The sequence below is a fragment of the Theobroma cacao genome, chromosome 7 (assembly GCF_053813885.1).
Source record: "Theobroma cacao isolate CCN51 chromosome 7, ASM5381388v1, whole genome shotgun sequence".
Classification (NCBI taxonomy): domain Eukaryota; kingdom Viridiplantae; phylum Streptophyta; class Magnoliopsida; order Malvales; family Malvaceae; genus Theobroma; species Theobroma cacao.
In genome coordinates this window covers 2,806,818-2,830,366 of record NC_142645.1, presented here as the reverse complement: position 1 = coordinate 2,830,366, position 23,549 = coordinate 2,806,818, and the positions used below count along the sequence as shown (strand labels likewise).

General features: G+C 32.4%; 1 protein-coding gene and 1 pseudogene across 6 annotated transcripts; one reads left to right on the top strand and one right to left on the bottom strand.

Annotated features, from left to right (window-relative positions):
- LOC148761438 (putative germin-like protein 9-2) overlaps window positions 1-23,549 on the top strand; it is a 40,990-nt pseudogene that overhangs the window by 13,529 nt on the left and 3,912 nt on the right.
- LOC18593636 (putative disease resistance protein RGA1) lies at window positions 4,762-14,131 on the bottom strand. 6 transcript variants are annotated; one of them, XM_088808600.1, is made up of 12 exons: window positions 13,857-14,131; window positions 13,230-13,289; window positions 9,027-12,299; window positions 8,279-8,355; window positions 8,093-8,179; window positions 7,799-7,991; window positions 7,138-7,242; window positions 6,941-7,021; window positions 6,745-6,824; window positions 6,047-6,182; window positions 5,217-5,367; window positions 4,762-5,125 (listed from the first exon to the last, which is right to left on the bottom strand). In XM_088808600.1, the coding sequence occupies exon 3, from the start codon at window positions 12,271-12,273 to the stop codon at window positions 9,052-9,054; it is 3,222 nt and encodes a 1,073-aa protein (XP_088664726.1). In that variant the 5' UTR covers window positions 12,274-12,299; window positions 13,230-13,289; window positions 13,857-14,131; the 3' UTR covers window positions 4,762-5,125; window positions 5,217-5,367; window positions 6,047-6,182; window positions 6,745-6,824; window positions 6,941-7,021; window positions 7,138-7,242; window positions 7,799-7,991; window positions 8,093-8,179; window positions 8,279-8,355; window positions 9,027-9,051. The 6 variants fall into 6 exon arrangements, with proteins under 6 accessions (XP_088664726.1, XP_088664727.1, XP_088664723.1 ...); XM_088808601.1 differs by having other exon boundaries at window positions 7,799-7,949; XM_088808597.1 differs by having other exon boundaries at window positions 7,110-7,242; window positions 8,093-8,355.

The following is a 23,549-nucleotide window of genomic DNA, read 5'->3' as shown; positions in this document are numbered from 1 at the left end:
TTAGATTAGTAAAGGGAGATAGATAATGACATCCATTATCCCTAGGAGAAATTTCAAATTGAAAAAATGACCGGCATTGGGAAAAGCTAAGCTAAAAAAATGTTTGGGAAAGTTTTGTGAGAAAACTTTGGTTATTAGTCAATTAATTTATTATCTCTACTTTAAAGTTACAAAGAAACATCAATGTGAAATTAGGACTTTTCTTGGATCTTGTCTTAAAAGAATTAAGTCTATTGGGTAACCGACTTTACTAAGTAAAATAGAGATTCTTGGAGCTTTTGCAGAGTTTGTTTTAGTTCTGACACTTTTCAATTATTTTCTGACATTTAGTTCTAACCTACTTGGTTGGTTTATATGGAAAACACTTGATTCTCCTTGTAAGTAAAAATTACTATTATTATTTCATAAATATCCTTAAGAGTAAACACTTAGATCCCTATTTATGATTCTTTTGCAATTAAGCATTACTAGGTAAATTTTCTTCTAGTAATGAGTAATGACTTAATTCATTGTTGCTTGGCTAAATCATCATGGACAAATTTTAGTGAACAAAAAATTCTTCCTGCAATGCTTTCGAATTCATATACATGGGGTAGTGATTAGTGTCGTTTCTGGGGCTGGAAATAGCTTTATTTATGGAATGGATAGAATACAACACTTTTAATTTTCATATTCAAATAATGTACAAATAATGAAACAAAATTAAAATACACGTTTTGCTTAAGGAAAGAATAATGAAGGAATGGAAGATGGATCAGCCAAATTTGGATTTGGATGACTTACAGTTATGACGAGGATGTCACTAAGAAGCCTTTTCTCAATCCCAACCCCATATTGGCAATAATCTATCCATGAACTCCGAAACAACTGACAATATTGGCAATAAATGAAATCTCAACGTCGTCCCATTGAGAAAGCTACAATGCCAAAGCTACTTCCATACTTTGAGAAAGTTATTTTTTATTTATTTATTGTTTTCGTTTCACAACTTCCACGCAATGCAAAAGCTTGGCAGCTGAACAACATCATTATTTCTTCAGCTTTGTTTTAGTAATAGTCAAATTGATTTCGTTTCACACTTAACTTCAAAAGTTTCGACAAATAGATAATATGTAAGTAAAATTGATTTCAAATTGTTTTTTTGGATTATTTTTTAAAATGATATTCAATGGCTAGAGGACATGAGCAAATGGATTAAGTATGAATAATGGTCAATTAATTAATTAACAAAGCAGAGAAAATATATTTATATTATTGAAATCAAATAAAAATTAAAAGAAAATATCATCAAAAAACAGGAAATCACAAACCATATCATGCATTCTTATAGAATTTTCATAAACACTTTCCAATAACAAATCAAAGTTTTGGAGTTTTCATAATACTAGACCAATTTCCCCCCTTAAGTCTTCAATGAAGTTAATATAAAAAAAAATCCCTAACCAATTCTACATATAATCAACAACTCAATATTAATATTATAATCTTCTAGAAAAAGAAAACACAACAACAAAAAAAATCACTGCATATTGTCTTCCTTCAAATAATCATAACTAAGAAAAAACTTCCATGAAGCTATTTTATATTAAGAAGGAACTACTACAACTAATTATTAAGGACCATAAAATACTGCAAAGGGGGAAATGCAAATATCTGTCAAGCTAAGATGAAAGAATAGCGTAATTTGAAAACAGGAAATATGTGTCAATGCATCTAAACTTGCAAATATCTACTCAAATGTCAAACCAAGACAAATAAAGCACAAAAGGAAAATTACCGACAGAAACTATCGATGAAAACCAATCAATACCAACTAGTCATGCTATCGATGAATTAGATGCTTTGCTGATCGAATGTTCGACGAAATATTTCATCAAAATATTGGTGATAAAAACTTCAATTATCAACGGAATCAGCTTTATCGATAGCAATATTTCCGATTAAACACCGACAGAACTTTTCGTTGGTATTCTGTTGATAATTTAAGTTATCGACAAATTTCAGTCTTTTATTGACAGACAGATATTTTCCTAAATGAAAGTATTAAATTTGATAGTAAAAGACACAGCTTATATTCTGATCCAGCCATAAAATATTACAAGCACTAACGCTGTTAGTGAAGGTTTTTTTCTTATTGTTTTTGAGTTCAAAGAAAACTGAAGTAGAAATCAACTTTGCATGCAGAAGGCCAGGAAAACAGCAGAAATTAAAGTAGAAACTCTAAGGCAAAGACTTGTTTTCTTTGGAATCTCTTTCTCTTGTTATTGTTACTACTTTTCTTATTCAAATCCTTTGTGGAAGACAAGGGCCCCAACATCGTTTGCCTTATCATTGACTAATTCTCTCTCAGAAAGACTAATTCAAGTGTATCTGTCTCATTTTTTGATTGGGAGGTTAAACGAAAATGAATCCCCCTTCTCCACCTCCTTCTCTAATTCTTCCCCAAAGAACATGTGATAGTGGGTCCACACTTTGAAAATTGTATGTAAATGTTGTTGGTTTTACCTTATTCCCAATCTCATCTGCATTGCACTCTAGTTATAGATATAAATGCCACCCAAACAATGCTTCTCTCCCTTTTGTACTAGAGGGACACGGAATCATGAGCACTTTTGAGTTATTGATTTATTTCCGAGTCTCTTTTTTATTGTTATTTTTTTTATTCAAATAACAATGGACCCAAACATCTTTTGCTTTATGACTCTTATGTGGAGTGAATTAAGTGTAATGCCGAAATCAAATATACCAAAGTAAAGAGGAGATTCTCGAAATTTTTCCAGATATATTTGATTCATGGTTAAATTGAACACAATATTAATGCCACCATGAATGGAGAGTGTATTGTCATTGAAGAAGTATTTTTGACTAATTCTCTCTCAAAGAAAAAAAAAAAAAAGAACAAAGACACTCTATTAAAGGAAATTCTAACTAATGTAAAATTGGCTTCATTTTTGTGATCTTAAACATAATAATGTCTTCTCTTTTGGTCAGGGTGGCCTCAAGCCCCTGCCTTTTTTGTTTATGGGGATGTAATGGGTGAATTGTAAATTACAAGATAGGAATAGAAAATATACACACCAGATGGCCTATTTTTTGTTCACAGGTGAACCGGTCTGTGATGCTCAAGTGTACAGATCAGGATGAATGTATGCTTGAGTTAGTCTTCTCTAGGAAACTAAAGACTCACCCAAGCATTTTTTTCTCTCAATGAGTAAAATATTTTGTAATAAGAGTAGGTATAGAAAATTAATAAACTTTGATGATTCTCTCTCAGATTTTCTGTTAAGGACCCTGCTTGTGTTTCCAGGAAGTGTTATGGCAAGAGGATGTAATTCTATAGGAAATTTGCCAACTACCCACAATTTCTAGTGGGACATGGAATCATGAGCACTTTTGAACTATTGTTTTTCTTCGAAGTAACATAACACCACCAACTTTCATATCCAAATACTGTACAATTAGTTGAATACGCGTTTTGTTTTTAAAAATAAAAGATAAAAGAAAGGAAGACAGATAAGTCAAATTGGATTTGGATGAAATCTAGTTATGATGATTTAGGGGGTGCCTAAGAAACCTGTTGTCAGTCCATTTGATGGATCTATTTGTTATAGATTTGAGCTCCTTTTTATAGATACTTTAGCTTTAAATCTGCTTCAAATCCTAGTGACCAACTGAAGTTACAGAAAAAGTTTCAGCAAAGACTTATTTTCTTTGAAATCTGTTTCTATTTTATTGTTCCTACTGTTCTTATTCAATTTTTAATCCTTAGTGGAAGACAAGGCCCCAAATCTGACTCCGCTACTTTTACTTTATACTAGTTGGACAGCAAGGCATTCACCACCATTAATAGAGACCGTATTCTAAGGGAAGAAGTATTTTGACTAAGTCTCTGTCAGATGCTCTGTTAAGGACCCCGGTTGGCTTTCCACGAAGTGTTATGGCAAAAGATGGGACTTGCGAGGACGCAAGTGTAAGGCAAGGGACCAAAAATTTCATGGAGCTTCACTTTTTTCTTTTGAATAAATGAAATTCTCTCTAATGCAAAATTGACCTGTGATGAGAGTTTGCTCCTAAATCAGTAATAGTACGGAGCACTGTTATTTCTCTTCATCCCCAAATAATTGCTTTAGTTTAGAAGCACCTTTAACTGTGATTATTTCCAGTTTTGGCAGAGCAACACTAACGATACAGAGACTTCTCAGTTTATTTCTAGTTTTGTTTCCTAAAGGACTGGTTCGTTACCAATACAATCCTAGCTCTGATCAACCAACCATGGCTGTTTCTTCCTTTGGCAGTGCAAATGCTGGCACTGTTTCCATATACTGTTTATACAAAATTATATTTATGGATCTCTGGCTTATGTCAAATTATATAAATTAAGAGTACGATTGAGTATTATCCACATTTTGTGTTTTTTTAAAACAAAATATTTATAATTAATGGCAAATTTTAAGTAGGAAATATTTCTAATTAATGCCAATTACCTAGTTGTAGGGACATTTATAAAAAATTAATCCATCTTGAAATTGAGAAATTTCAATTTAATAATCTTTCTTACACTATTACAATTGAAACATTTATGATAGTTTCACTTGATGCATTTTGGGATATACTAATGCCTTTTATAATAACATAGTGAAAATTATAAATATAGAACCCAACTGCTAGCCGAACCCAAATTTAATGATAAATAGCAAAGTAAACAATTGAGTATGATAAAAACAAAAAAAAATTTACAAAAATTATCTTCATAGACTACATTCATGGTGAGAGGGTAAATGAGATTTACTTCAGGTCTATTAACATTATCTTGTCAAAAGAGGAATACCTTTGACAAATACTGTAGTGAAAAATATAGATGCTGAATCAAACTGAATATAATGATAATTAGCAAGCAAACAATTCATAATAAATGAAAATCTTAAACATTATTTTCGATGGAAAATGGAAATCTTAAACATTAGAGCAATGGAAAATTATTGCAGATTCTATACACAGCAAATTCCTCATATATAATAGGGCAATAAATGAAAAACCAATTTACCTTGAATTCAAGACCGTTAGACCAAGCTCACATCTTGGGAAGAAATGGTGAGAGAGTCGCATGCTGTGCAGTCGTTGTTATCTAAAAGGAAACCAGAGTTCAAGCTGTTAAACTATTTTCATCTGCTAGCCTTTATTGAATTTAAATACTCAAAGCAAAATTTAACTCTCACATAGAATTGTCATTAAACTGTAACATAGATACTCAGTCCTTCAAATTATAATACGATGATGCTGTTGAGAGTAAAGCTTCCAATCCACAGATTCTAGTACACTTCTTCACAATGGCATTGGCAAGTTGAAATCCGTATGTACTCTCTCAAACTGTCAGAAAAAGTCCATAATCCCAATTAAGACATGCAGAACGAAGTATGAAGTTGGATGTTAATGGTTTTTTTATAGAAAGTGAATAAAATTGGTAAGAGATGATTTTGCATTGATCAATGCATCAAAACAGGAGAAGTGAAACTATTGACAGTAATCAAAATAAAATTGAATACATTTATGCTGCTGTATTTTTTTTTTCAAATTTGTTTGTATAGGAGTATAAAATTTAATGCTCATAGTTTAAGTTTGCTATCAGTACAATGCTCCCATCTAGAGCTAGCAAGATCCTAAATGCTTAAACTTATAAATGAAGAATGAGAGATTTAAACGAGGAAAAAATTCCCAATTGTTGTGAAATACTGGTTGAGCTTTGACATCAAGTTATGGTGTCAGTTCAAAGCCCTTTCTCTCAATTATTAATAACATTTAACTTAGGAAAGGAAAATTCAATGTAAGAAAAGAAAAATAAAATTTATATTATTACTTCACGTAGCTAGAAAGAAGTAACAGAGTCTAGATTAAATCCACTTTTGCATAAGTGAATCGGTATACCGACTTGGATTACATGCATAGAACAAAGTATGAATTATCCAAATCCAGGAAGAAAAAAAAATGAATAAGGAATTTTCAGGTAAAGGGAGAAAATGTAAACAAATGTGAAGGAAAATATGCTTACCTATACAGTATGATCAACATTGAAGTCATCGCCCATCAATTACAATAGATGTGATGTGAGCAATGTGAGGCCACTGGATTCCGGTTCCCTTTTCACATCTTTTCGACAACTGGGGACATTCACGAATTGACAATTGCTGTAAAGAGAAATTGGAGAATCAAACGCTTTAAATTGGAGAGATGAAGGGAAGTTGATGAATACGAATAAGGATGACAAGTGCTCGTGGATGACAAGGATGATGATGCTTCTGATTTCATGTTAGTCTTTATGTTTTTTAGAACATTTTTGTAGATCTAATTTCATTATATAAATTTTTAGATGTATTATGAATAAATTGTAACGATAGAAATTGCATACACTTACAAAGATTGCATTTTTTTTATATTGCCACTAAATGTGAAAAAAGTGAAGCTAAAAGTTTAAGTAGTTGCACTTTTTTAAAATTTTACCATACAAAAAAACTGTCTGTCTAAACAAATGTGATTAAAATTCAATTTTTTTGTAGTGTTTCGGAACACTATCCCAAAAGTCTTCTCCATATATATTGTGAAAGAACCTTTGTAGTTAGGTCCCTTCACAGTTTGGGTTAATGTAGTAAAGGTCTAAAGACTAGGATTGAAGCCACTGCACAAAGACCTCCAAGAATGACCGAGATGGAAGCATTATTGATTTTGAAAGAAGCAAAAGGGTTTTCCAACCAGTTTAGCTGATCCAGGCACTTCTCCCAATCACTCGAGCCACTACCTAGCAAGTGTTGCTTGCCTCCTTTCACAGATAACTAGTAAAAAAAACCATTGTCATAAAGAAGCATTGAGGAAAAAGATATGAAAAACAATCAAAGAACAAAAACTAAAGAAACTACAATGCATAGTCATAATTGATAAGCTAATTTACCTTAAATTCAAGATCGTTAGACCAAGGCTTACTTCTTGGAAGAAAAGGTGAAAGAGTCGCATGCTGTGCAGTTGTTGTTATCTAAATGAAACCAGAGGTCAAGCTGTTCAATTATTTTCATCACCTAGTCTTTACTGAAGTTAAACACACAGCAAAATTTAACTCTCACATAGAATTGCATTGAAACTGTAACATACATAGTCACTCCTTAAAACTATGATGTGATAAACGCTGTTGAGAGTAAAGCTTCCAATCCACAGATTGTAGTACTCTTCTTCACATAGGCATTGGTAAGTTGAAATCTGCACGTACTCTCTCAAACTATCAGATAAAGTTCATAAACCCAACAAAGACATGCAGAAAGAAGTATGAAGTTGGGTGTTAATGGTTTCCCTATTGAAAGCAAATGAAACTGATAAGACAAACCAAATAAGTAATCAAGTTTACCATTAGAAATTTCCCCTGGTTTCAGTTCAACAATTTTTTTTTTTTGAAAGGTGATTTATTAAATTGCTTCAAAGCCAGCATTCCTTAGGTAGTCTTTAGTCATCGTCTTAAGACTCCCAATGGCATAAACAGATTGGCTTGAGCATAAACCTGCACAATTGCCAACGTTCAGCCACACCGAAAGGAATTGGTGGCTCAAACAGGATAACTACCTATACAGCAAAATCAACAATTGTTCTGCCATAGTGCTATGAAAGGAAATTAACAAGATCAGATCATCCTCCTTCAAACAATGAAAAAAAAATGTCACATCCCATTATAAACACATTAAAAAAAAAAAAAGACAAAAATGATGTCAATATATTCTTTACAAGAGCAAGTTCCTACAACTGGAAGAGTAGGAAACATTACCCATAGCAAAATCTCCTCGTCACAAAGGATACAACGGGACATGTACAAGTAGACTTTCACATTGTTTTCTATTATTTCTAGCTTTCAGCTCAAGAGTCTTGAGTGGAGATAAGCCCTCTAACAAACTTGTAGTTGCAAATCCTCAGGGAAACTGGGGAAAAAACAATATTCTGAGGTTAATACTTCATTCCATCTGCTTGTTGAAAGGAAGAGGTCACAGTATTAGTCACTTTCTTGAAGACAAGATAGAAAAATGAAGAAATATATAAATCTGTAAAAAAAAAAGATTCTCACATTTCACCAGTGTTTCAATTACTTAGAATCTCTGTGACAGCAGCAATCTGTCTCACGATCGTTTTCCATTTATTTTTGGTTTAGCTTCTGAAAAGATATGACACGAAAATCCAATGTTGTCTCATTGTATATGAGATGACTTTGCATTGATCCATGCATAAAAACAGGGGAAGTGAAACTACTGACAATAATCTATTCATCAACTCCATGAGAATATTCACGTCACATCTATCTCCTCCAGGTCCTCACCATCACTGGAAAAACTGAAAGGAAACATTTAAAAGATTGTTAGGAATTGATATAACAAAGTGAAAAATCAGAATAATTTGATAAGTTGTGTACATATACTGCAGTTTTTTTTTTTCAAATTTGTCAGTACGTTATCTTTACAAGGGTTCCATCTAGAGCTAGTGGGATTCTAAATCCTTAAAATTTAAGTTTATGATTGAAGAATGTGAGATTGAAACAAGAAAAAAAAAGTTCCCAATTGCTGTGAAATACTGGCAGAACATTGACATCAAGTTCTGGTCACAGTTCAAAGTCCTTTCACTCAAGGATTAATAATATTTAACTTAGGAAAGGAAAATTCAAAGTAAGAAAAAAAAAATCAATATTGTTAGTCCACATAATTAGAAAGAAGTAGCAGAGTCTAGATTAAATCCACTTTTGCATTGGCGAATCATTATTCGGCTTGGGTTACATGCATAGAACAAAGTATTAACCATCCAAATGCACGAAAAAAAAGGAAATTATCAGATAAAGGGAGAAAATATAAACAGAGGTGAAGAAAAATATGATTACCTATATTCGGCACCAATTGCCATTTCAATATGAATAGACATTGAATTCAGTCTAAACAAATGATCAACATTGAATAAGGGATTTTCAGGTAAAGGGAGAAAATGTAAACAAATGTGAAGAAAAATATGGTTACCTATACAGTATGATCAACATTGAATTCATCGCCCATCAATTACAATAGATGGGATGTGAGCAATGTGAGGCCAATGGATTCCGGTCTCCTTTTTACATCTTTTTGACAATTGGGGACATCCTCGAATAGACAATCGTTGTAAAGAGGCAAGGCGATGCATCCCTTCTGGCAAGTATTGTAATTCAGGGCAATACCAAATTGTAAGTGTTATGAGAGAAGTGAGATTTGGTATCCAGTCCGGTAAAACCCTCAGATCAGGACAATACTCAATATGCAATTCTTGTAAAGAGGTGAGGCTGTTCATCTTTTGCGGCAGCAATTGACAATCATATTTAAATTGTAAGTAGACAAGCGAAGTGAGATTTTGCAGAAACTCCTCTGATAGACCTTCTAGACCATTAATGGAATCAAGAGTCAAGCGCTTCAAATTGGAGAGAGGAAGGGCAGTCGAAGAATAGGAATAAGAATGACATGTGCTTCTCGATGATGATGCTTCTGATGTCATGCTAGCCTTGGTCATCTTCATCTTCAATGTTTGTTGCAAAGGCCTTACACTAGTACCTTTCAAAGTCAAATCGTCGTCGAGAAATGGAAAGAGCGGCATGGAGGTTAAGTTTTGGCAGTCCTCGATTTCTAACTTGGAAAGGCAAGGAAAGCAAGGCAACTCAGCGGTTGATCCTTGGTTCTCATTCTTTGTCCTCCACCATCCTTGGAGTTTGGGACATCCTCGGATCTTAAGAATCTTAAGTGATGGGAAGAATGATGTTCTTGGAGTGGAACAAGGCACGGGGAAAGAATGGTTATCTTCCTTGCCATCATCTGCCACGTGTTCTAAAACTTTCAAATACTCAAGAATAAGACACTGGAGAGATGAAAGATGATGCAAGGGTGGCAGGTGTTGGCAATTGTAACTAATGCAAATTTGAAGTTTGACTAAATTATTCAGGGAAGATAGCCAAGCCGAAAACTTTGCCCCTTCATACCTCAATACCTCCAGCTTTTTCAAATTAGGATGTGGCTGAAGATTATCCAACAACAACTCGTCCTTTTTATCGTCCCCTCGTGGATAGGTCCACCAATCTAATTTCAAAGACTGAAGCCGCTTCTTTGTCTTTAAATTTGCCTCCATAGATTCTAATTCCACATTCTTCACATCATCTAAGTTTTCAATGCTTAAGTAGTTTCCAAGGTCATCTAGGTCCCTCAACTCATTCAACGTGGCTGCAGTTGAGAAACTATTCACAATAAATCTATGCAATGTTTGTAGCGAAGTCAATTCCCCTAACCCTTTTGGCAAGTACTGTAGTCCATTGCACTGATCAATATTGAGATATTCCAAACTAATCAATTGTCGTATATCTCTTGGTAACTCTTTAAGCTTCCTGCAATCATAGAGTAATAGAGTTTGCAACTTGTGCAATTTGACTATTGCATCCGGGAGCACTTCCATCTGATAATTACAAGAAAGATCAAGGTATCTCAAGTGTTTTAATTTTCCAATTGAATTTGGCAAAATGTCAATGTCTATCTTACACAAATTCAACATACGTAAATAATTGAACCTTGAAAAAATTGTATTTCGAATGAATAAATCCTGGAGAGTGTATTCCCGAAAATACATAGTCCTTATCCCCTTTGCTTTCGACAAGCGCGTCAAAAACATCTCAGAAGGTTTGCATTCAAGTGACACATGACGTACTCCTTTTGGAATTTTTTCTTTTTCAACCTTCAGCAAATAAAAACTACATTTTGCAACTAATAATGCAAGATCATGGATAAGGTCATGCATTTTACAACTAACAATATTGCCTGTCTCATCTCTCTTTTCCTCTTGAAAAAATGATCTTGAGAATAAATCATTAAAGTATTCATCACCAATGTCTTGTATACGCTCATTTTCCATCCATTGAATGTAACCTTGAGCTCCCCATAAATGGATTAACATGTCCTTAGATATCCTGCAATCTTTTGGAAAAATTGAACAGAAGGCAAAACATTGTTTTAAATGATTAGGTAAGTGAATGTAACTTAATCTTAAAACTGGGAAAACACCATCATCTTCTTTAAGTAACTTCCACATTTCATTTTCTTTAACAGACAACCAATACTTTTCATTAGGCTTCTGTCTCATCAAACCTCCCAAACATTTGATAGCAAGAGGAACTCCTTTGCACCTTTGTGCAACATCTTTTCCAATTTCTCTGAGCTTTGGATCGATTTGGCGTTGTCCTAGAAATGCCACTTGCTCAAACAAAGCCCAAGATTGATTGTCATTGAGACCTTTTAAAAGGTAAGGTAGTTGGACCCCCATTGTAGATGCAACTGTCTTGCTACGAGTTGTCACAAGAATTTTACTTCCGGGAGCACCAAACACCAGATACTGCAAAAAATCATTCCACTTTGAAGCGTCTTCATTCCACACATCATCCAATACAAGTAAATATCTCTCCCCTTCTAAATTTTCTTCAAGTTTTCTTTGCACTTTATCTAGATCCAAATCATCCACTTTGTCATCTACCAAAGACTTCAAAATTTTCTTAAAAATTATATAAATATTAAATTCTTCAGAAACACACACCCATATCCGTTTGGAGAAGTTTGTTACTCTTGCATCATTATACACCAACCGAGCAAGTGAGGTCTTTCCTAAACCTCCAAACCCAACAATGGCAACAATATTGGAGATGCTGTCACCATGATTTTGCTCCTTCAACAATGATTCTATAATCTGCTCTTTCTCTTTCTCTCTCCCTATTATTAATTCCGATCTCACCTTTGAGGCAGTCTCCCTGTCAATTTTCTTAGCTTGACTATCCAGCACTACAACTCTCCGACTCAAGTTAAACTTAAAAATATCTGCTGCAACCGCATCCAGCCTCTCTCTAATCTCCTTAAATCTATGACCCATCTTAAGACGAAATACTAGAGGGTTGGAGGATGAAAAGAACTTGTATACCTGTCCCCGAGGACGCACCTTCCGGCGCAGGATCGCATAGTCAAATTCGTCCAGCAAGTCCTCTGCATCAAAGACAACATCTTGCAGCCGAATTATCCAGTTGTCCACGGCATGGTTGCTCTCCTGTTTCTCCTCAGCATCACGAAGGACGGCGTTTATGGTGCTGAGAGTCTCTTGAAGCTTCTCCAGATCAGTATTCAGCCCGAAAATAAAGCCAAGCTCTTGCCCAGCAAGCCACACCAACTTGGACAAGATGTTACTGACCGTTCCATATGGAATTGCTTCTGCCATGGATCTACAACTTGGTTGAAAAGAATCTAAAGCAGATAACAGGGAAATATAAGCAAACTAACATGGTAATGAAAGACTTAGTGGACTTGACCTGATAAGCATGTTTGAGTAAATCAAAATAAGTTTTTGATAAATTAAATATATATATAATATTCTAAATAATGAAATGGTTTTAATATAATTTTACCATTTATTTATTTTTTTTACCGTAGTCATTTGCTAATTTTTAATTAATTATGCTTTCACTTTTTTGTCATTTATTTCTCACTTAATTTATAACTAGTTGTAAAAAAAAGTAAAAACAAAAAAAACGATGAAAGGAAGCTTAAGAATAATTTCAATATGTTTGGTAGGAATGTGCAATGCAAATTGCAAAGATGTGTGTACATCATAATTAATCTATTTACTGGAATTGTTTTGGATTGTGTGTTCAGAAGATCAAGGTCAAAAATTGGAGCACCAAAAATGGGCTACCATTGCAATAATTCATATTTTTATTAGATTATGCCTCCACAATATTTCTCTAATTAGTTATTAAAATTTTTTTAATATTTATTTTAAAAGCTTTATAAATTTTTATATTTGTTTGTTAATGATATAATATCATTTGGTAAACTAAAGGTATAAAAACTAAGCGTGGTTAGTACACCAATATAAATACTTTTTCTTATTCAATTTCAAATCCTTCGTACAAGATGCTGGCTCAAATCTTTTACATTATAGTACTATTGGCCTCATCTTTTCTTTTTTCTTTTTATAAAAACTTTACTGTTATTAACAAGTAATATTAATATCTCAAATTCCAAAGTCTTAAATTATTAAAACATGCAATATTTTTTAATTAAAATTCACTTAGAACTTTTATAAAATATAAATCTAACTAATTTTAATATCAATGCGTAAAATGTTTTACAGAAAGACAAAAACGATTACTAAATGTTTGCAAAGGATCTTACTTGAAAATGTGGATCACAATTGAACGGATTGTTGACCGACTAACTTGGAAATTGAAAATACTGCAAATGTAAAAATTCGTGACACTAGTCATGTGTATATTAATTAATAATATATTGTCATATTAAAGTAAAAGCATAGTATCATCATTCTATAAAATACTTTCTCAAAATATCCATAAATGTCGGTAAAAATGAAAAAAAAAATTATCATAAATTAAAAAATCTATAATGAAATTTTAACATATGTTTTTTTTTTTTGAAAAGTAGAAATTTTATTAATTCCAAAAGTTTGCATGCCATAACAAGTCTTGAATCTTGTTGATGAAAGGTTTCTAGTGGCATAAAAAGTCAAACTATGGATGGAAACAAAAGTCAGGCATATGTTTATTCATATATTTTACATATTTTAAAGTCATAATATTAAAATTATTTCATACTAAAATGCTGCACATAGTATATTATTAAATATTCATAGGATTAAGAAGTAAATAAGTAAAGTACAAATTAATTAATTAATTTTATTTGCCAACTTAAAAAATAAGAAGGCAAATTCATAAATGATAAGAGAAATTGAGAACATAAAAAAAATAAATTATGGAGAATATAATATGTTTGATTGAACCTTACCTCGATTGAGATGAAATTACTTCACCAACTCCAGAGATCGGGAAACCAAAATTAAGGAAAGGAAAAGTAGTTAACAAGGATCAAACAAAAGCAATTTAAGAGAACTGTTCTCTTTTTTTTTTTTTTCAGAGTTAGATAACAGAGATGCTTTTGTTCTTTGAGTTAAAAGAAAAGTGGGAAAATGAAGGAAAATAAAATGGAAGAGTAGGTTTTGTTTGAGTTAAAAGAAGAGTAATGCAGAAATCAAACAAACTCTTGGGATGGTAGAGATGATAGAAGAAGACGAGAAAGTAATAAGAGAAGGTACAGGATAAATACAAAAATATTGGCAACTTGGGTCAAAGACGTCACATGTGAGTAGGTATACGAAATTTGGAACAATAACATTTAAATTAGGAACAACGGAAATATATTGGCAACTTGATGATTAATAATAATGAATTGATTGCTAATAAAAGTAGGTGTAGGACATTCAGAAATATATTGGAAAGATTGGCGTCTGATCCTTCTATTATTTTCTTTTATATTTTTGTCATTTTGCAATCATTATTTCTTCAACTTTGTCTTATCAATAAGCAAATTGATTTCATTCCGCACTTTGTTTAAGAAAACAAGGGCATTTACTTGGTCAATGGATTGTTGGCCAACTTGATGGAGACTTTTGCATTTACCTGAATCTATTATTCTAGTCATCCTTTGATCTCTTCTTGGTAAATTGGTTGCTCAACAAAAATTAATCAATGCCATGATATATATAGTTAATTATTTCAGAGAAAGTGAACTGCAAATTTTAACTAATCAAAATTGCTTTTCTTTCTTGTAGAAATTAAGATTATTTTTTTATTACTTAATTTTAACTACACATAATACTTAAAAAAACTCATAAATTATTCAAAAAAATTTAATTTTTTTATTCTAACAATTAATTGATTTCATTTAACACTTTGTTTAAGAAGTAGTATCCTAATCTCACCCATATACATGATATTGAAATAAAACAAGGTCATTTACTGGGTTAATTGATTGTTAGCCAACTTTATGTAGAAAAACAGTGATTTCACATCGAGTGATTGCTTTATGTTGTCTCCATCCAATTATTACTTACCTTCAAAAAGTTTCACAAATAAATAATTCATAATGAAATTGAATTTGAATTTTTTTTTACTTATTTTTCTTTTATAAAAAATTATATACAATGGTTAGAGGACATGAGCTCCTAAATGAAGTATGAATAATCGTCAATTAATTAATAAACAGAAAATATATTTACATTGTTGAAATCAAACAAAAACTAGTGAAACATGGAATTCTACTAGTATTCCCCAACTTTTGATTTTTAATTATAGGAACAGAGTTTTTATTAATTTTATGACTGATTAGATTCTTGTTTTCATGTTAATTCTTTTCCAATAACTTTCATCCTGCTGTACTTTGTTGATTATTTGACCTAGCGCAACCTACTAGGAAACAAATAGGCCGATGTGAATTTAATTTCTTTGAACATTATATTCTCAGCCATATGCTTTCAGCAAAAAATAGAAGACATGAAACTCTGCAGGTTCTTCTGTGGGTTCAAAACACAGACCAGGGAACTCAAGGCAAGGGTAGTTTTTTTTTTTTTGAAAAGAATGCATTTCATTATAAATTCACTCACTCAACCACATATTTTATAACCGAGAAAGTCTCATTAAAAACCTTGTCATGGGAAAAACCAGTGGGAGAAAACCATGGAAGAGGAAAAATGAGTGCCTTCCCAATTACACAAATACATATATACCTTGCCTAGTACCCCAAATTAAATTAAACTTAATACTTGAGCTAAATCAATTCGGATTAAATCTGGATGCTCCTCCAAAGCACTTTACTCTGTTGTATTTCCTTAGCTTCTTGTGCAATTTGATGGGCTGCTTGGTTCTTCCCTCTTGGACAATAAGAAATCTGGCCAGTAGCACTTTTGATTAATTCAATGCAGTCCTCTATAATGTTCCCTAATCCACCACTTACTCTGTTGGTACGTATCCAATTAACCACATTTAGACAATCTGTCAACACATGATGGACTCTTAACATTTTCTGAAACGCAACATGACAGGAACCATGCCAGGGCCATGAGCTCTGCCTCCTCTACACTGGAACCATAGATTTGACAATTAGCACCAGCTAAGAAAACATCTCCATCATCATTGCAGACAATAAAACCAGCTACAATAAATTTTGCACCGTTAAAATCAAATACAACCGCGTCAGACTATAGCTGATTCCCCTGCATTCTCATCAACATGTCCAAGCTCAAACTCATAACACCATCTTCAGGGGCGAAGCTAGCCAAATTTTATTGGGAGGGCCAAACATAGTTGAATAAGAGTTTAAAATTTTAAAAAATTAATATGTTAAATTCAATCAACAATAAAAATATTGACAATAGAAATATGAAACTAAATATAAAATTAAAATTTGAAAAATATAAATAGTTACAAATGATATGTAAGATTAATAATTTTTTCTTATATAATCAGAATTATGTAAATAATATATATACGAGAGAATTTTATTTTAACTAAATATAAAATGTAAAGCATATAAAAGTATATACTCAATTTAGTTTCCTCTTACATAATCAAGATAAATAAAAAAATGATACGTTGATGAAATTTTAAGTAACAATGTAATACTATAACTTATATTTGAGAACTATATAATAATTTATTAGTTTTTAAAAATTAAAATCATAAAAAATAAAATTTATGTAACATAAAAAAGAAGAACATGGCAAGTAGAAGGTAGATACCACATATTACATAATAAAAAAGAAAAAAAAAAGAATATGGTTAATGGTTTGTAAAAATTTGGAAAAGAATATTTATAAAAACTTATAACATATGAACAAATATAATAAAAATAATAATATAAATTAAAAAATTAAAGTTGAGTGAGATAAGTGAAATCATTTTATTATTTTTTATTTATATTAATTATTAAATAAAACATTATTTAGAGGGAGTTAGTAATAGAATATATAAAAAATTTAAAATTTTTATATGTTATGAAAAAAAATTTAAAAGTTTTGGGGGGGGGACATGACCTCCCATCACATTAGGAGGCTCCGCCCCTGACCATCTTCACCATTTGCCACCAATACGTTAGCTTCTCGGTATTGTTGAATGATAGCATATCCCATTTGCATCACATCTCCAGATTCAATTCTCTGGTTTATATATATAAATATATATAGAAGCAATCTGTCTCATGATCCTTGTCCATTTAATTCTGGTTTTGCTCCTGAAAGGGTATGGCAACAACATCCAAAGTTGTCCCATTGTATAAGAGATGATACTGTACTGATCAACATATAAGACCGGGGGAAGTGAAACTACTTACAATAATTTGTTCATGAACTCCATTTTTGCGTATGTTAAACAGAAGAAGTTTAACTATTGAGAATATCTGAGTCGCATCACTCTCTTCGAGACACAGATTAGCATTACTGAAAAAGGTGAGAGGAAACATCTAAAAGATTGTCAGGAATTGATATAACAAGGTGAAAAATCAGAATAAATTGATAACTTGGGCACATTTATACTGTTGCATTTTAAAAAAAGATTGTATGCACAAGAGTATAGAATTTAATGCTTTGAGTATAAGTATGCTATCTGTACAAGGGTTCCATCTAGAGCTAGTGAGATCCTAAATGCTTAAAAATTAAGATTGTAAATGAAAAGTGTGAGATTGAAACAAGGAAAAAGTTCCCAATTGCTGTTAAATACTGGCAGAGCCTTAACATCAAGTTATAGGGTGACAGTTTAAATATTATTAAAATTTGAAAATTCAAAGTACGAAAAGAAAAAATATCAATATTATTAGATCAAATCCAAATGCAGGAAAAAAAAGAATTATTAGGTAAAGGGAGAAAATATAAATAGAGGTGAAGCAAAATATAGTTACCTATATTGTACGATCATCATTGAATCTGCTGCCCGTCAATTATAATAGATGGGATGTGAGCGATGTGAGGCCATAGGATTCCAGTCTCCTTTTGAAATCTTTCCGATAATTGGGGACATTTAGTGATTGACAATATTTCTAAAGAGGTAAGGTGATCCATCCCTTGCAAGTCCTGTAATTCAGAGCACTTACAAATCTTAAGTGTTTTGAGAGAAGTGAGATTAGGCATGATGTCCAGCCATACCATTAGTGGCAAGGAATGTAGATCAGGGCGTGCCTGAATTACAAGTGTTTTGGGAATACTGACATAACCCAATCCCGAAGAACTTAGTTTAGTGCAATTGTAAATCAACAACCATTTTAAAGAGGTAAGGCTATGCATCCTTTATTGCAAGTCCGGTAATTCAAGGCACTCGCAAATGTGAAGACCTATGAGGGAAGTGATGAGATTGGGTATCCAGTCTAACAAAACCCTCAAATTATGGTACTTCATAACATATAACAGCTCATCTCTTTCAACAACAACGATTCCAATTTAGGCCAGTCTTTCAATGTTAAGAGTGCAAGAGAAGTGAGATTTTGTAGGAACTCTTCTGACAGCTTCTAGATCATGAATTTTCATAAGAGTCAAACACTTCAAATTGCATAGAGGAAGGGCAGTTGAATAGTAAGAAGGACATGTGCTCCCTGAAGATGATGATGATGCTTCTTCTGATGTCATGCTAGCCTCGGTCATCTTCATCTTCAACTTCAATGTTTGTTGCAAAGGCCTTGTGCTAGTATCAATCAAAGTCAGATCTTGGTGTAGAGATGGAAACAGCAGCATGGAGGTTAAGTTTGGACACTTCTCCATATGTAACTCGGAAAGGCAAGGAAAGCAAAGCAGCTCAGTTGTTGATCCCTCGTTCTCATTCTTTGTCCTCCACTATCCTTTGAGATTGTGACAATACTTGATCTCAAGTTTCTTAAGTGATGGGAAGAATGGTTTTCTTGGCGTAGAACAAGGCAAGGGGAAAGAATCTGTGACGTGTTCTAAAGCCCATAACCCCACAAGAGTAAGAGACTCGAGAGATGAAAGATGATCCAAGGGTGGCAGGTCTCGGCAATTCCTAAATGTGTCTATATCAAGTTCGACTTAATTAGTCAATGAAGATAGCCAACTCGGAAACCTTGTTCCTCCATAATCGGATACCATCAGCCTTTTCAAATTCGGGTGTGGCTCAAGAATATTTGACAACGACTCATCCTTTTCACTGTCCACTCTTTCTGAAGAGAAAGCACTCCACTCCAAGGATCTCCAGTATAATCGCAAAGACTGAAGCCGTTTCTTTTTCTTTAAAACTGCCTCCATAAATTCTAATTCCACCAAGTTTTAAGTGTTCAATTCCTAAGCAGTTTCCAAGGTAATTTAGATCCCTCAACTCATTCAACGTGGCTGCATTTGAGAAACTCTTTTTAACTCTGTTCACAATAAATCTGTCCAATCTTTGGAGCGAAGTCAATTCACCTAAACCTTTTGGCAAGCACGTCAGGCCTTTGCAACCATCAATATTGAAATATTCCAAACTAATCAATTGTCATATATCCCTTGGTAACTTTTTAAGTAGAGTACAATTATTGAGTAATAGAGTTTGCAAATTGTGCAATTTGGCTATAGCATTTGGCAGCACTTCCATCTCCTCATTATCAGAAAGATTAAGATATCTCAAGTGCTTCAATTCACCAATTGAGTCTGGCAAAATGACAATTCTCATCCAACTCAAATTTAACATGCGTAAACAATTGAAGCTCAAAAAAGTTGCATTTGAAATGAAAAAATAATAGAAAATGTGTCTATGTAAAAACATAGTCCTCATCCCTTTCATTTTCGACAAAGTCAAAACAACTTTTTCGAAATTTATTTCTACTGACATGTGGTGAACTCCTTTTGAAATTTTTTCTTTTTCATCTTTCATCCAATGAAAATGACGACTTGCAACTGTTTTTGCAGGATCATGGACAAGGTCATGCATTTTACAAAAAATTCTCCCTAAATAATCTTTATCCTCTTGAAAAGTGACCTTGACAACAAATCATTAAATTATTCATCACCAATATCTTCTGTGTTCTCATTTTCCTCCTGTAATTGAATGTAACCCTATGCTCCCCATGAATGGATCAACTCGTCTTTATATATCTTAGAATCTTTTGGAAAAAGTGAACAAAAAGCAAAGCATTGTTTTAAATGACTTGGTAAGTGAATGTAACTCAATCTTTAACACCAGGATAACACCATCATCTTTTTCAAGTAACTTTCAAATTTCATTTTCTTGGACGGACAACCAGTACTTTTCATTAAGCTTTTGTCTCATCAAACTTCCCAAACATTTGATTGCAAGAGGAACTCCTTTGTATCTTCGTGCAACATCCTGTCCAATTTCTCTAAGCTTTGGATTGGTTTGACATTGTCCTGCAAATGCCACTTTCTCAAATAAAGCGCAAGATTGATCCTCATTGAGACATTCTAAAAGGTAAGGATGGTTCACCCCCATAATAGTTGCAACTTTCTTACTACGAGCTGTCATAAGAATTTTGCTTCCTGGGGCACCAAACACAAGATGCTTTGAAAAATTATCCCACTTTAAATTGTTTTCATTCCATACATCATCCAACACAAGTGAATATCTCTTCCCTCTCAAATTTTCTTCAAGCTTCTTCAAGTAAATATCTAGATCCAAGTCATCACTTTACTATTTCCTAGCGACTCTAAGATTATCTTAAAAATTATATAGACATCAAATTCTTCAGAAACACACACCCATATACGTGGATTGAAGAAGTTTTCTACTTCTGCATCATTATACACCAACTGAGCGAGTATGGTCTTTCCTAAACCTCCAAACCCAACAATGGCAACAATATTGAAAATGTTGTCACCGTGACGATCATTTTGCTCTTGAAACAATGATTCTATAATGTGCTTTTTATCTTTCTCTCTTCCGATCATTTCTGGTCTCACCTTTGAGGCAGTCGTCGTGTCAGTATGCTTAGCTTTCATATCTTTTACAACTCTCGGACTCAAGTTAAACTTAGATATATCTGCTGCAACTGAGTCTAGCCTCTCTGTAAACTCTTTAATTCTAGGACCCATCTTAAGACCAAATGCTAGAGGGCTCGAGGATGAAAAGAACTTAGGTACCTGTCTCCGAGCAAGCACCTTTTGGCGCAGGATTGCATAGTAGACAACATCTTCCGGCTGACTCATCCAGTTCTTCAAGGTATGGCTACTCTCCTGCTTCTCCTCAGCATCAAGGAGGACAGCGTTTATGGTGCTGAGAGTCCCTCGAAGCTTTTCTAGTTCCTTTATCAGCCCGAAAATCAAGCCAAGATCTTGTCTAGCACTTAACACCAACTTGGACAAGATGTTATTGATTCCGCCATGGATCTACCAATTGGTTGAAATAAATCTGAAGCAGATGACAAGGGAACTTAAGCAAACTAACACGATAATGAAAGACTTAGTGGACTTGAAAATCTAGCTATTGGAGGAAGTTTTAGATTGTGTGTTCAGAAGATCAAGGACAAAAATTGAAGCACCAAAAATGGGCTACCATTGCAATAATTTATATTGTTATTTGATTCTGCCTCCATGATATTTCTTTAATTAGTTATTAAATTTCTTCTAATATTTATTTTAAAGACCTTAAATTTTTATATTTATTTGTTAATGACATAGTATCATTTGATAAACTGACAGTGTATAAAAACTATGAGCGGTTAGTACATCAAATATAAGTCCTTTTTCTGATTCAATGTCAAATCCTTAGTGGAATACAAGAGTCCAAATCTTTTGCCTTATGAAACTATTGGCCTCACCTTTTTGTTTTCTTTTCTTTATTTTCTTATAAAAAAATTACTGTTATTAACAAGTAACATTAATATCTCAAACTTCAAAATCTTAAATTATCAAGACATGTTATATAGTCTAATGAAAGATCACTTGGAACCTTCATAAAATAAAAATCTACCTAGTTTTAATTTCGATGAGTAAAAAGTTTTGTGGAGAGACAAAAACAATTACCAAATGTTTCAAAGTACGTTATTTTTGAAGCAATACCTTTATGAAAATATCGATCACAAGAGAACGAATAGTTGACCGACCAACTTGGAAATTGAAAATGCTGCAGATGTAGAAATTCTTGTCACTGGTCATATGTATAATACTTAAAAATATATTTTCTTATTAAAGTAAAAGCATACTATCATCATTCTATAAAATACTTTCCCAAAATATCCATAAATGACAATAAAAATGGAAAAAAATATGAAAATTTATGATAAATTGAAAAATTCAGAATGAAATTTCAACATATGCTTATTGATATATTTTTACATATTTTAAAGTCATAACATTAAAATGATTTCGTACAAAAATGCTACACATAATGTATTATTAAATATTCATAGGATTAAGAAGCAAAGTAGAAATTAATTAATTTTATTTGCCAACTTAAAAAATAAGAAGTCAAATTCATAAATGATAAGAGAAATTGAGCATATAAAAAAATTATATATGGTGAATATAATATGTTTTATTGAAACTTACCTCAATTTAAGGAAGCTAACAAGGATTAGACAAAAGTAATTTAAGAGATCAAGTACTGTTTTTTTTTTTCTTTTCAGAGTTAAATGAAAGAGATGCTTTTGTTCTTTGAGTTAAAAGAAAAGTGGGAAAATGAAGGAAAATAAAATGGAAGAGTAGGCTTTGTTGAGTTAAAAGAAGAGCAAGGCAGGAATCAAACAAACTCTTGGAATAATAGAGATGATAGAAGAAGATGCTTAAGTGGAAACTCTATGACGAGAAATTAATAAGAGTAGGTATAGGATAAATGGAAATACATTCGCAACTTGGCTCAAAGATTTCCCCACTAATTAATAAACAAATATTATACTCTTTTCTTTGATTATAACCAGCTATAATACCATGAGACTAGTCACCAATTGTGATCAGGGTTGTTAATTAATCCAATAACCTTAAATATGATATACTATATTAAATATGGAAAATGATGTTAGGAAATAAAATACATTTTTTTCGAGTTAATTTTTTTGGATCGTTCGAGTTAGAAGTATATTCAGATAATTTCAAGTCTACACCATTTTAAGTAGTCGAGTTTTTTAAATCAAATCAGATTGAATCAAGTTTGGATTGGTGAGAAATTCTTAATTATAGCATAGGTATCCACGTAAAACAGGCCATGAAACAGGAGGGGCTAATGGAAAGTACAAAGTTCTTGTTGCCGAAGGAATTTTATCATATAGAATATGATGTTGAACTTCTCTTTGTAAATGATAACATCGAAATAGCTGGAAACTAACAGCATTTTGCGCCTTCTCTTGAGTTAATCATGAATTGATTTCTCGGTCAAGAAACATACAGACAAAGGCTACTGACCAATGCTGATTTTCAAAAGAGTCCAAGAAATTGGATTTTAAACTTAATTCCCAAGGAAATTTGTCTTTTTTCTGCTAGGAACGGAATTTTTATTGATCACCAATAATCAACAACTATAGCTAGATTGATTTTTGTATCTTCTTAGTTATAAACGAATTTATAAGACTCTATTCACTTGTTACTTTTACTATATATTTTTATTTTTAAAAATAAAAAATAAAAGCATGTTTGAATAAAATAAAATAAGTTTTTGATAAATTAAATATATATATGTAAAATATTCTAAATAACAAAATGGATCATTTTAGTTTATATAT

Excerpts from the sequence above, each read along its gene's own strand:
- LOC18593636 (XM_088808597.1), bottom strand. The coding sequence starts at position 12,273 with ATGGCAGAAGCAATTCCATATGGAACGGTCAGTAACATCTTGTCCAAG.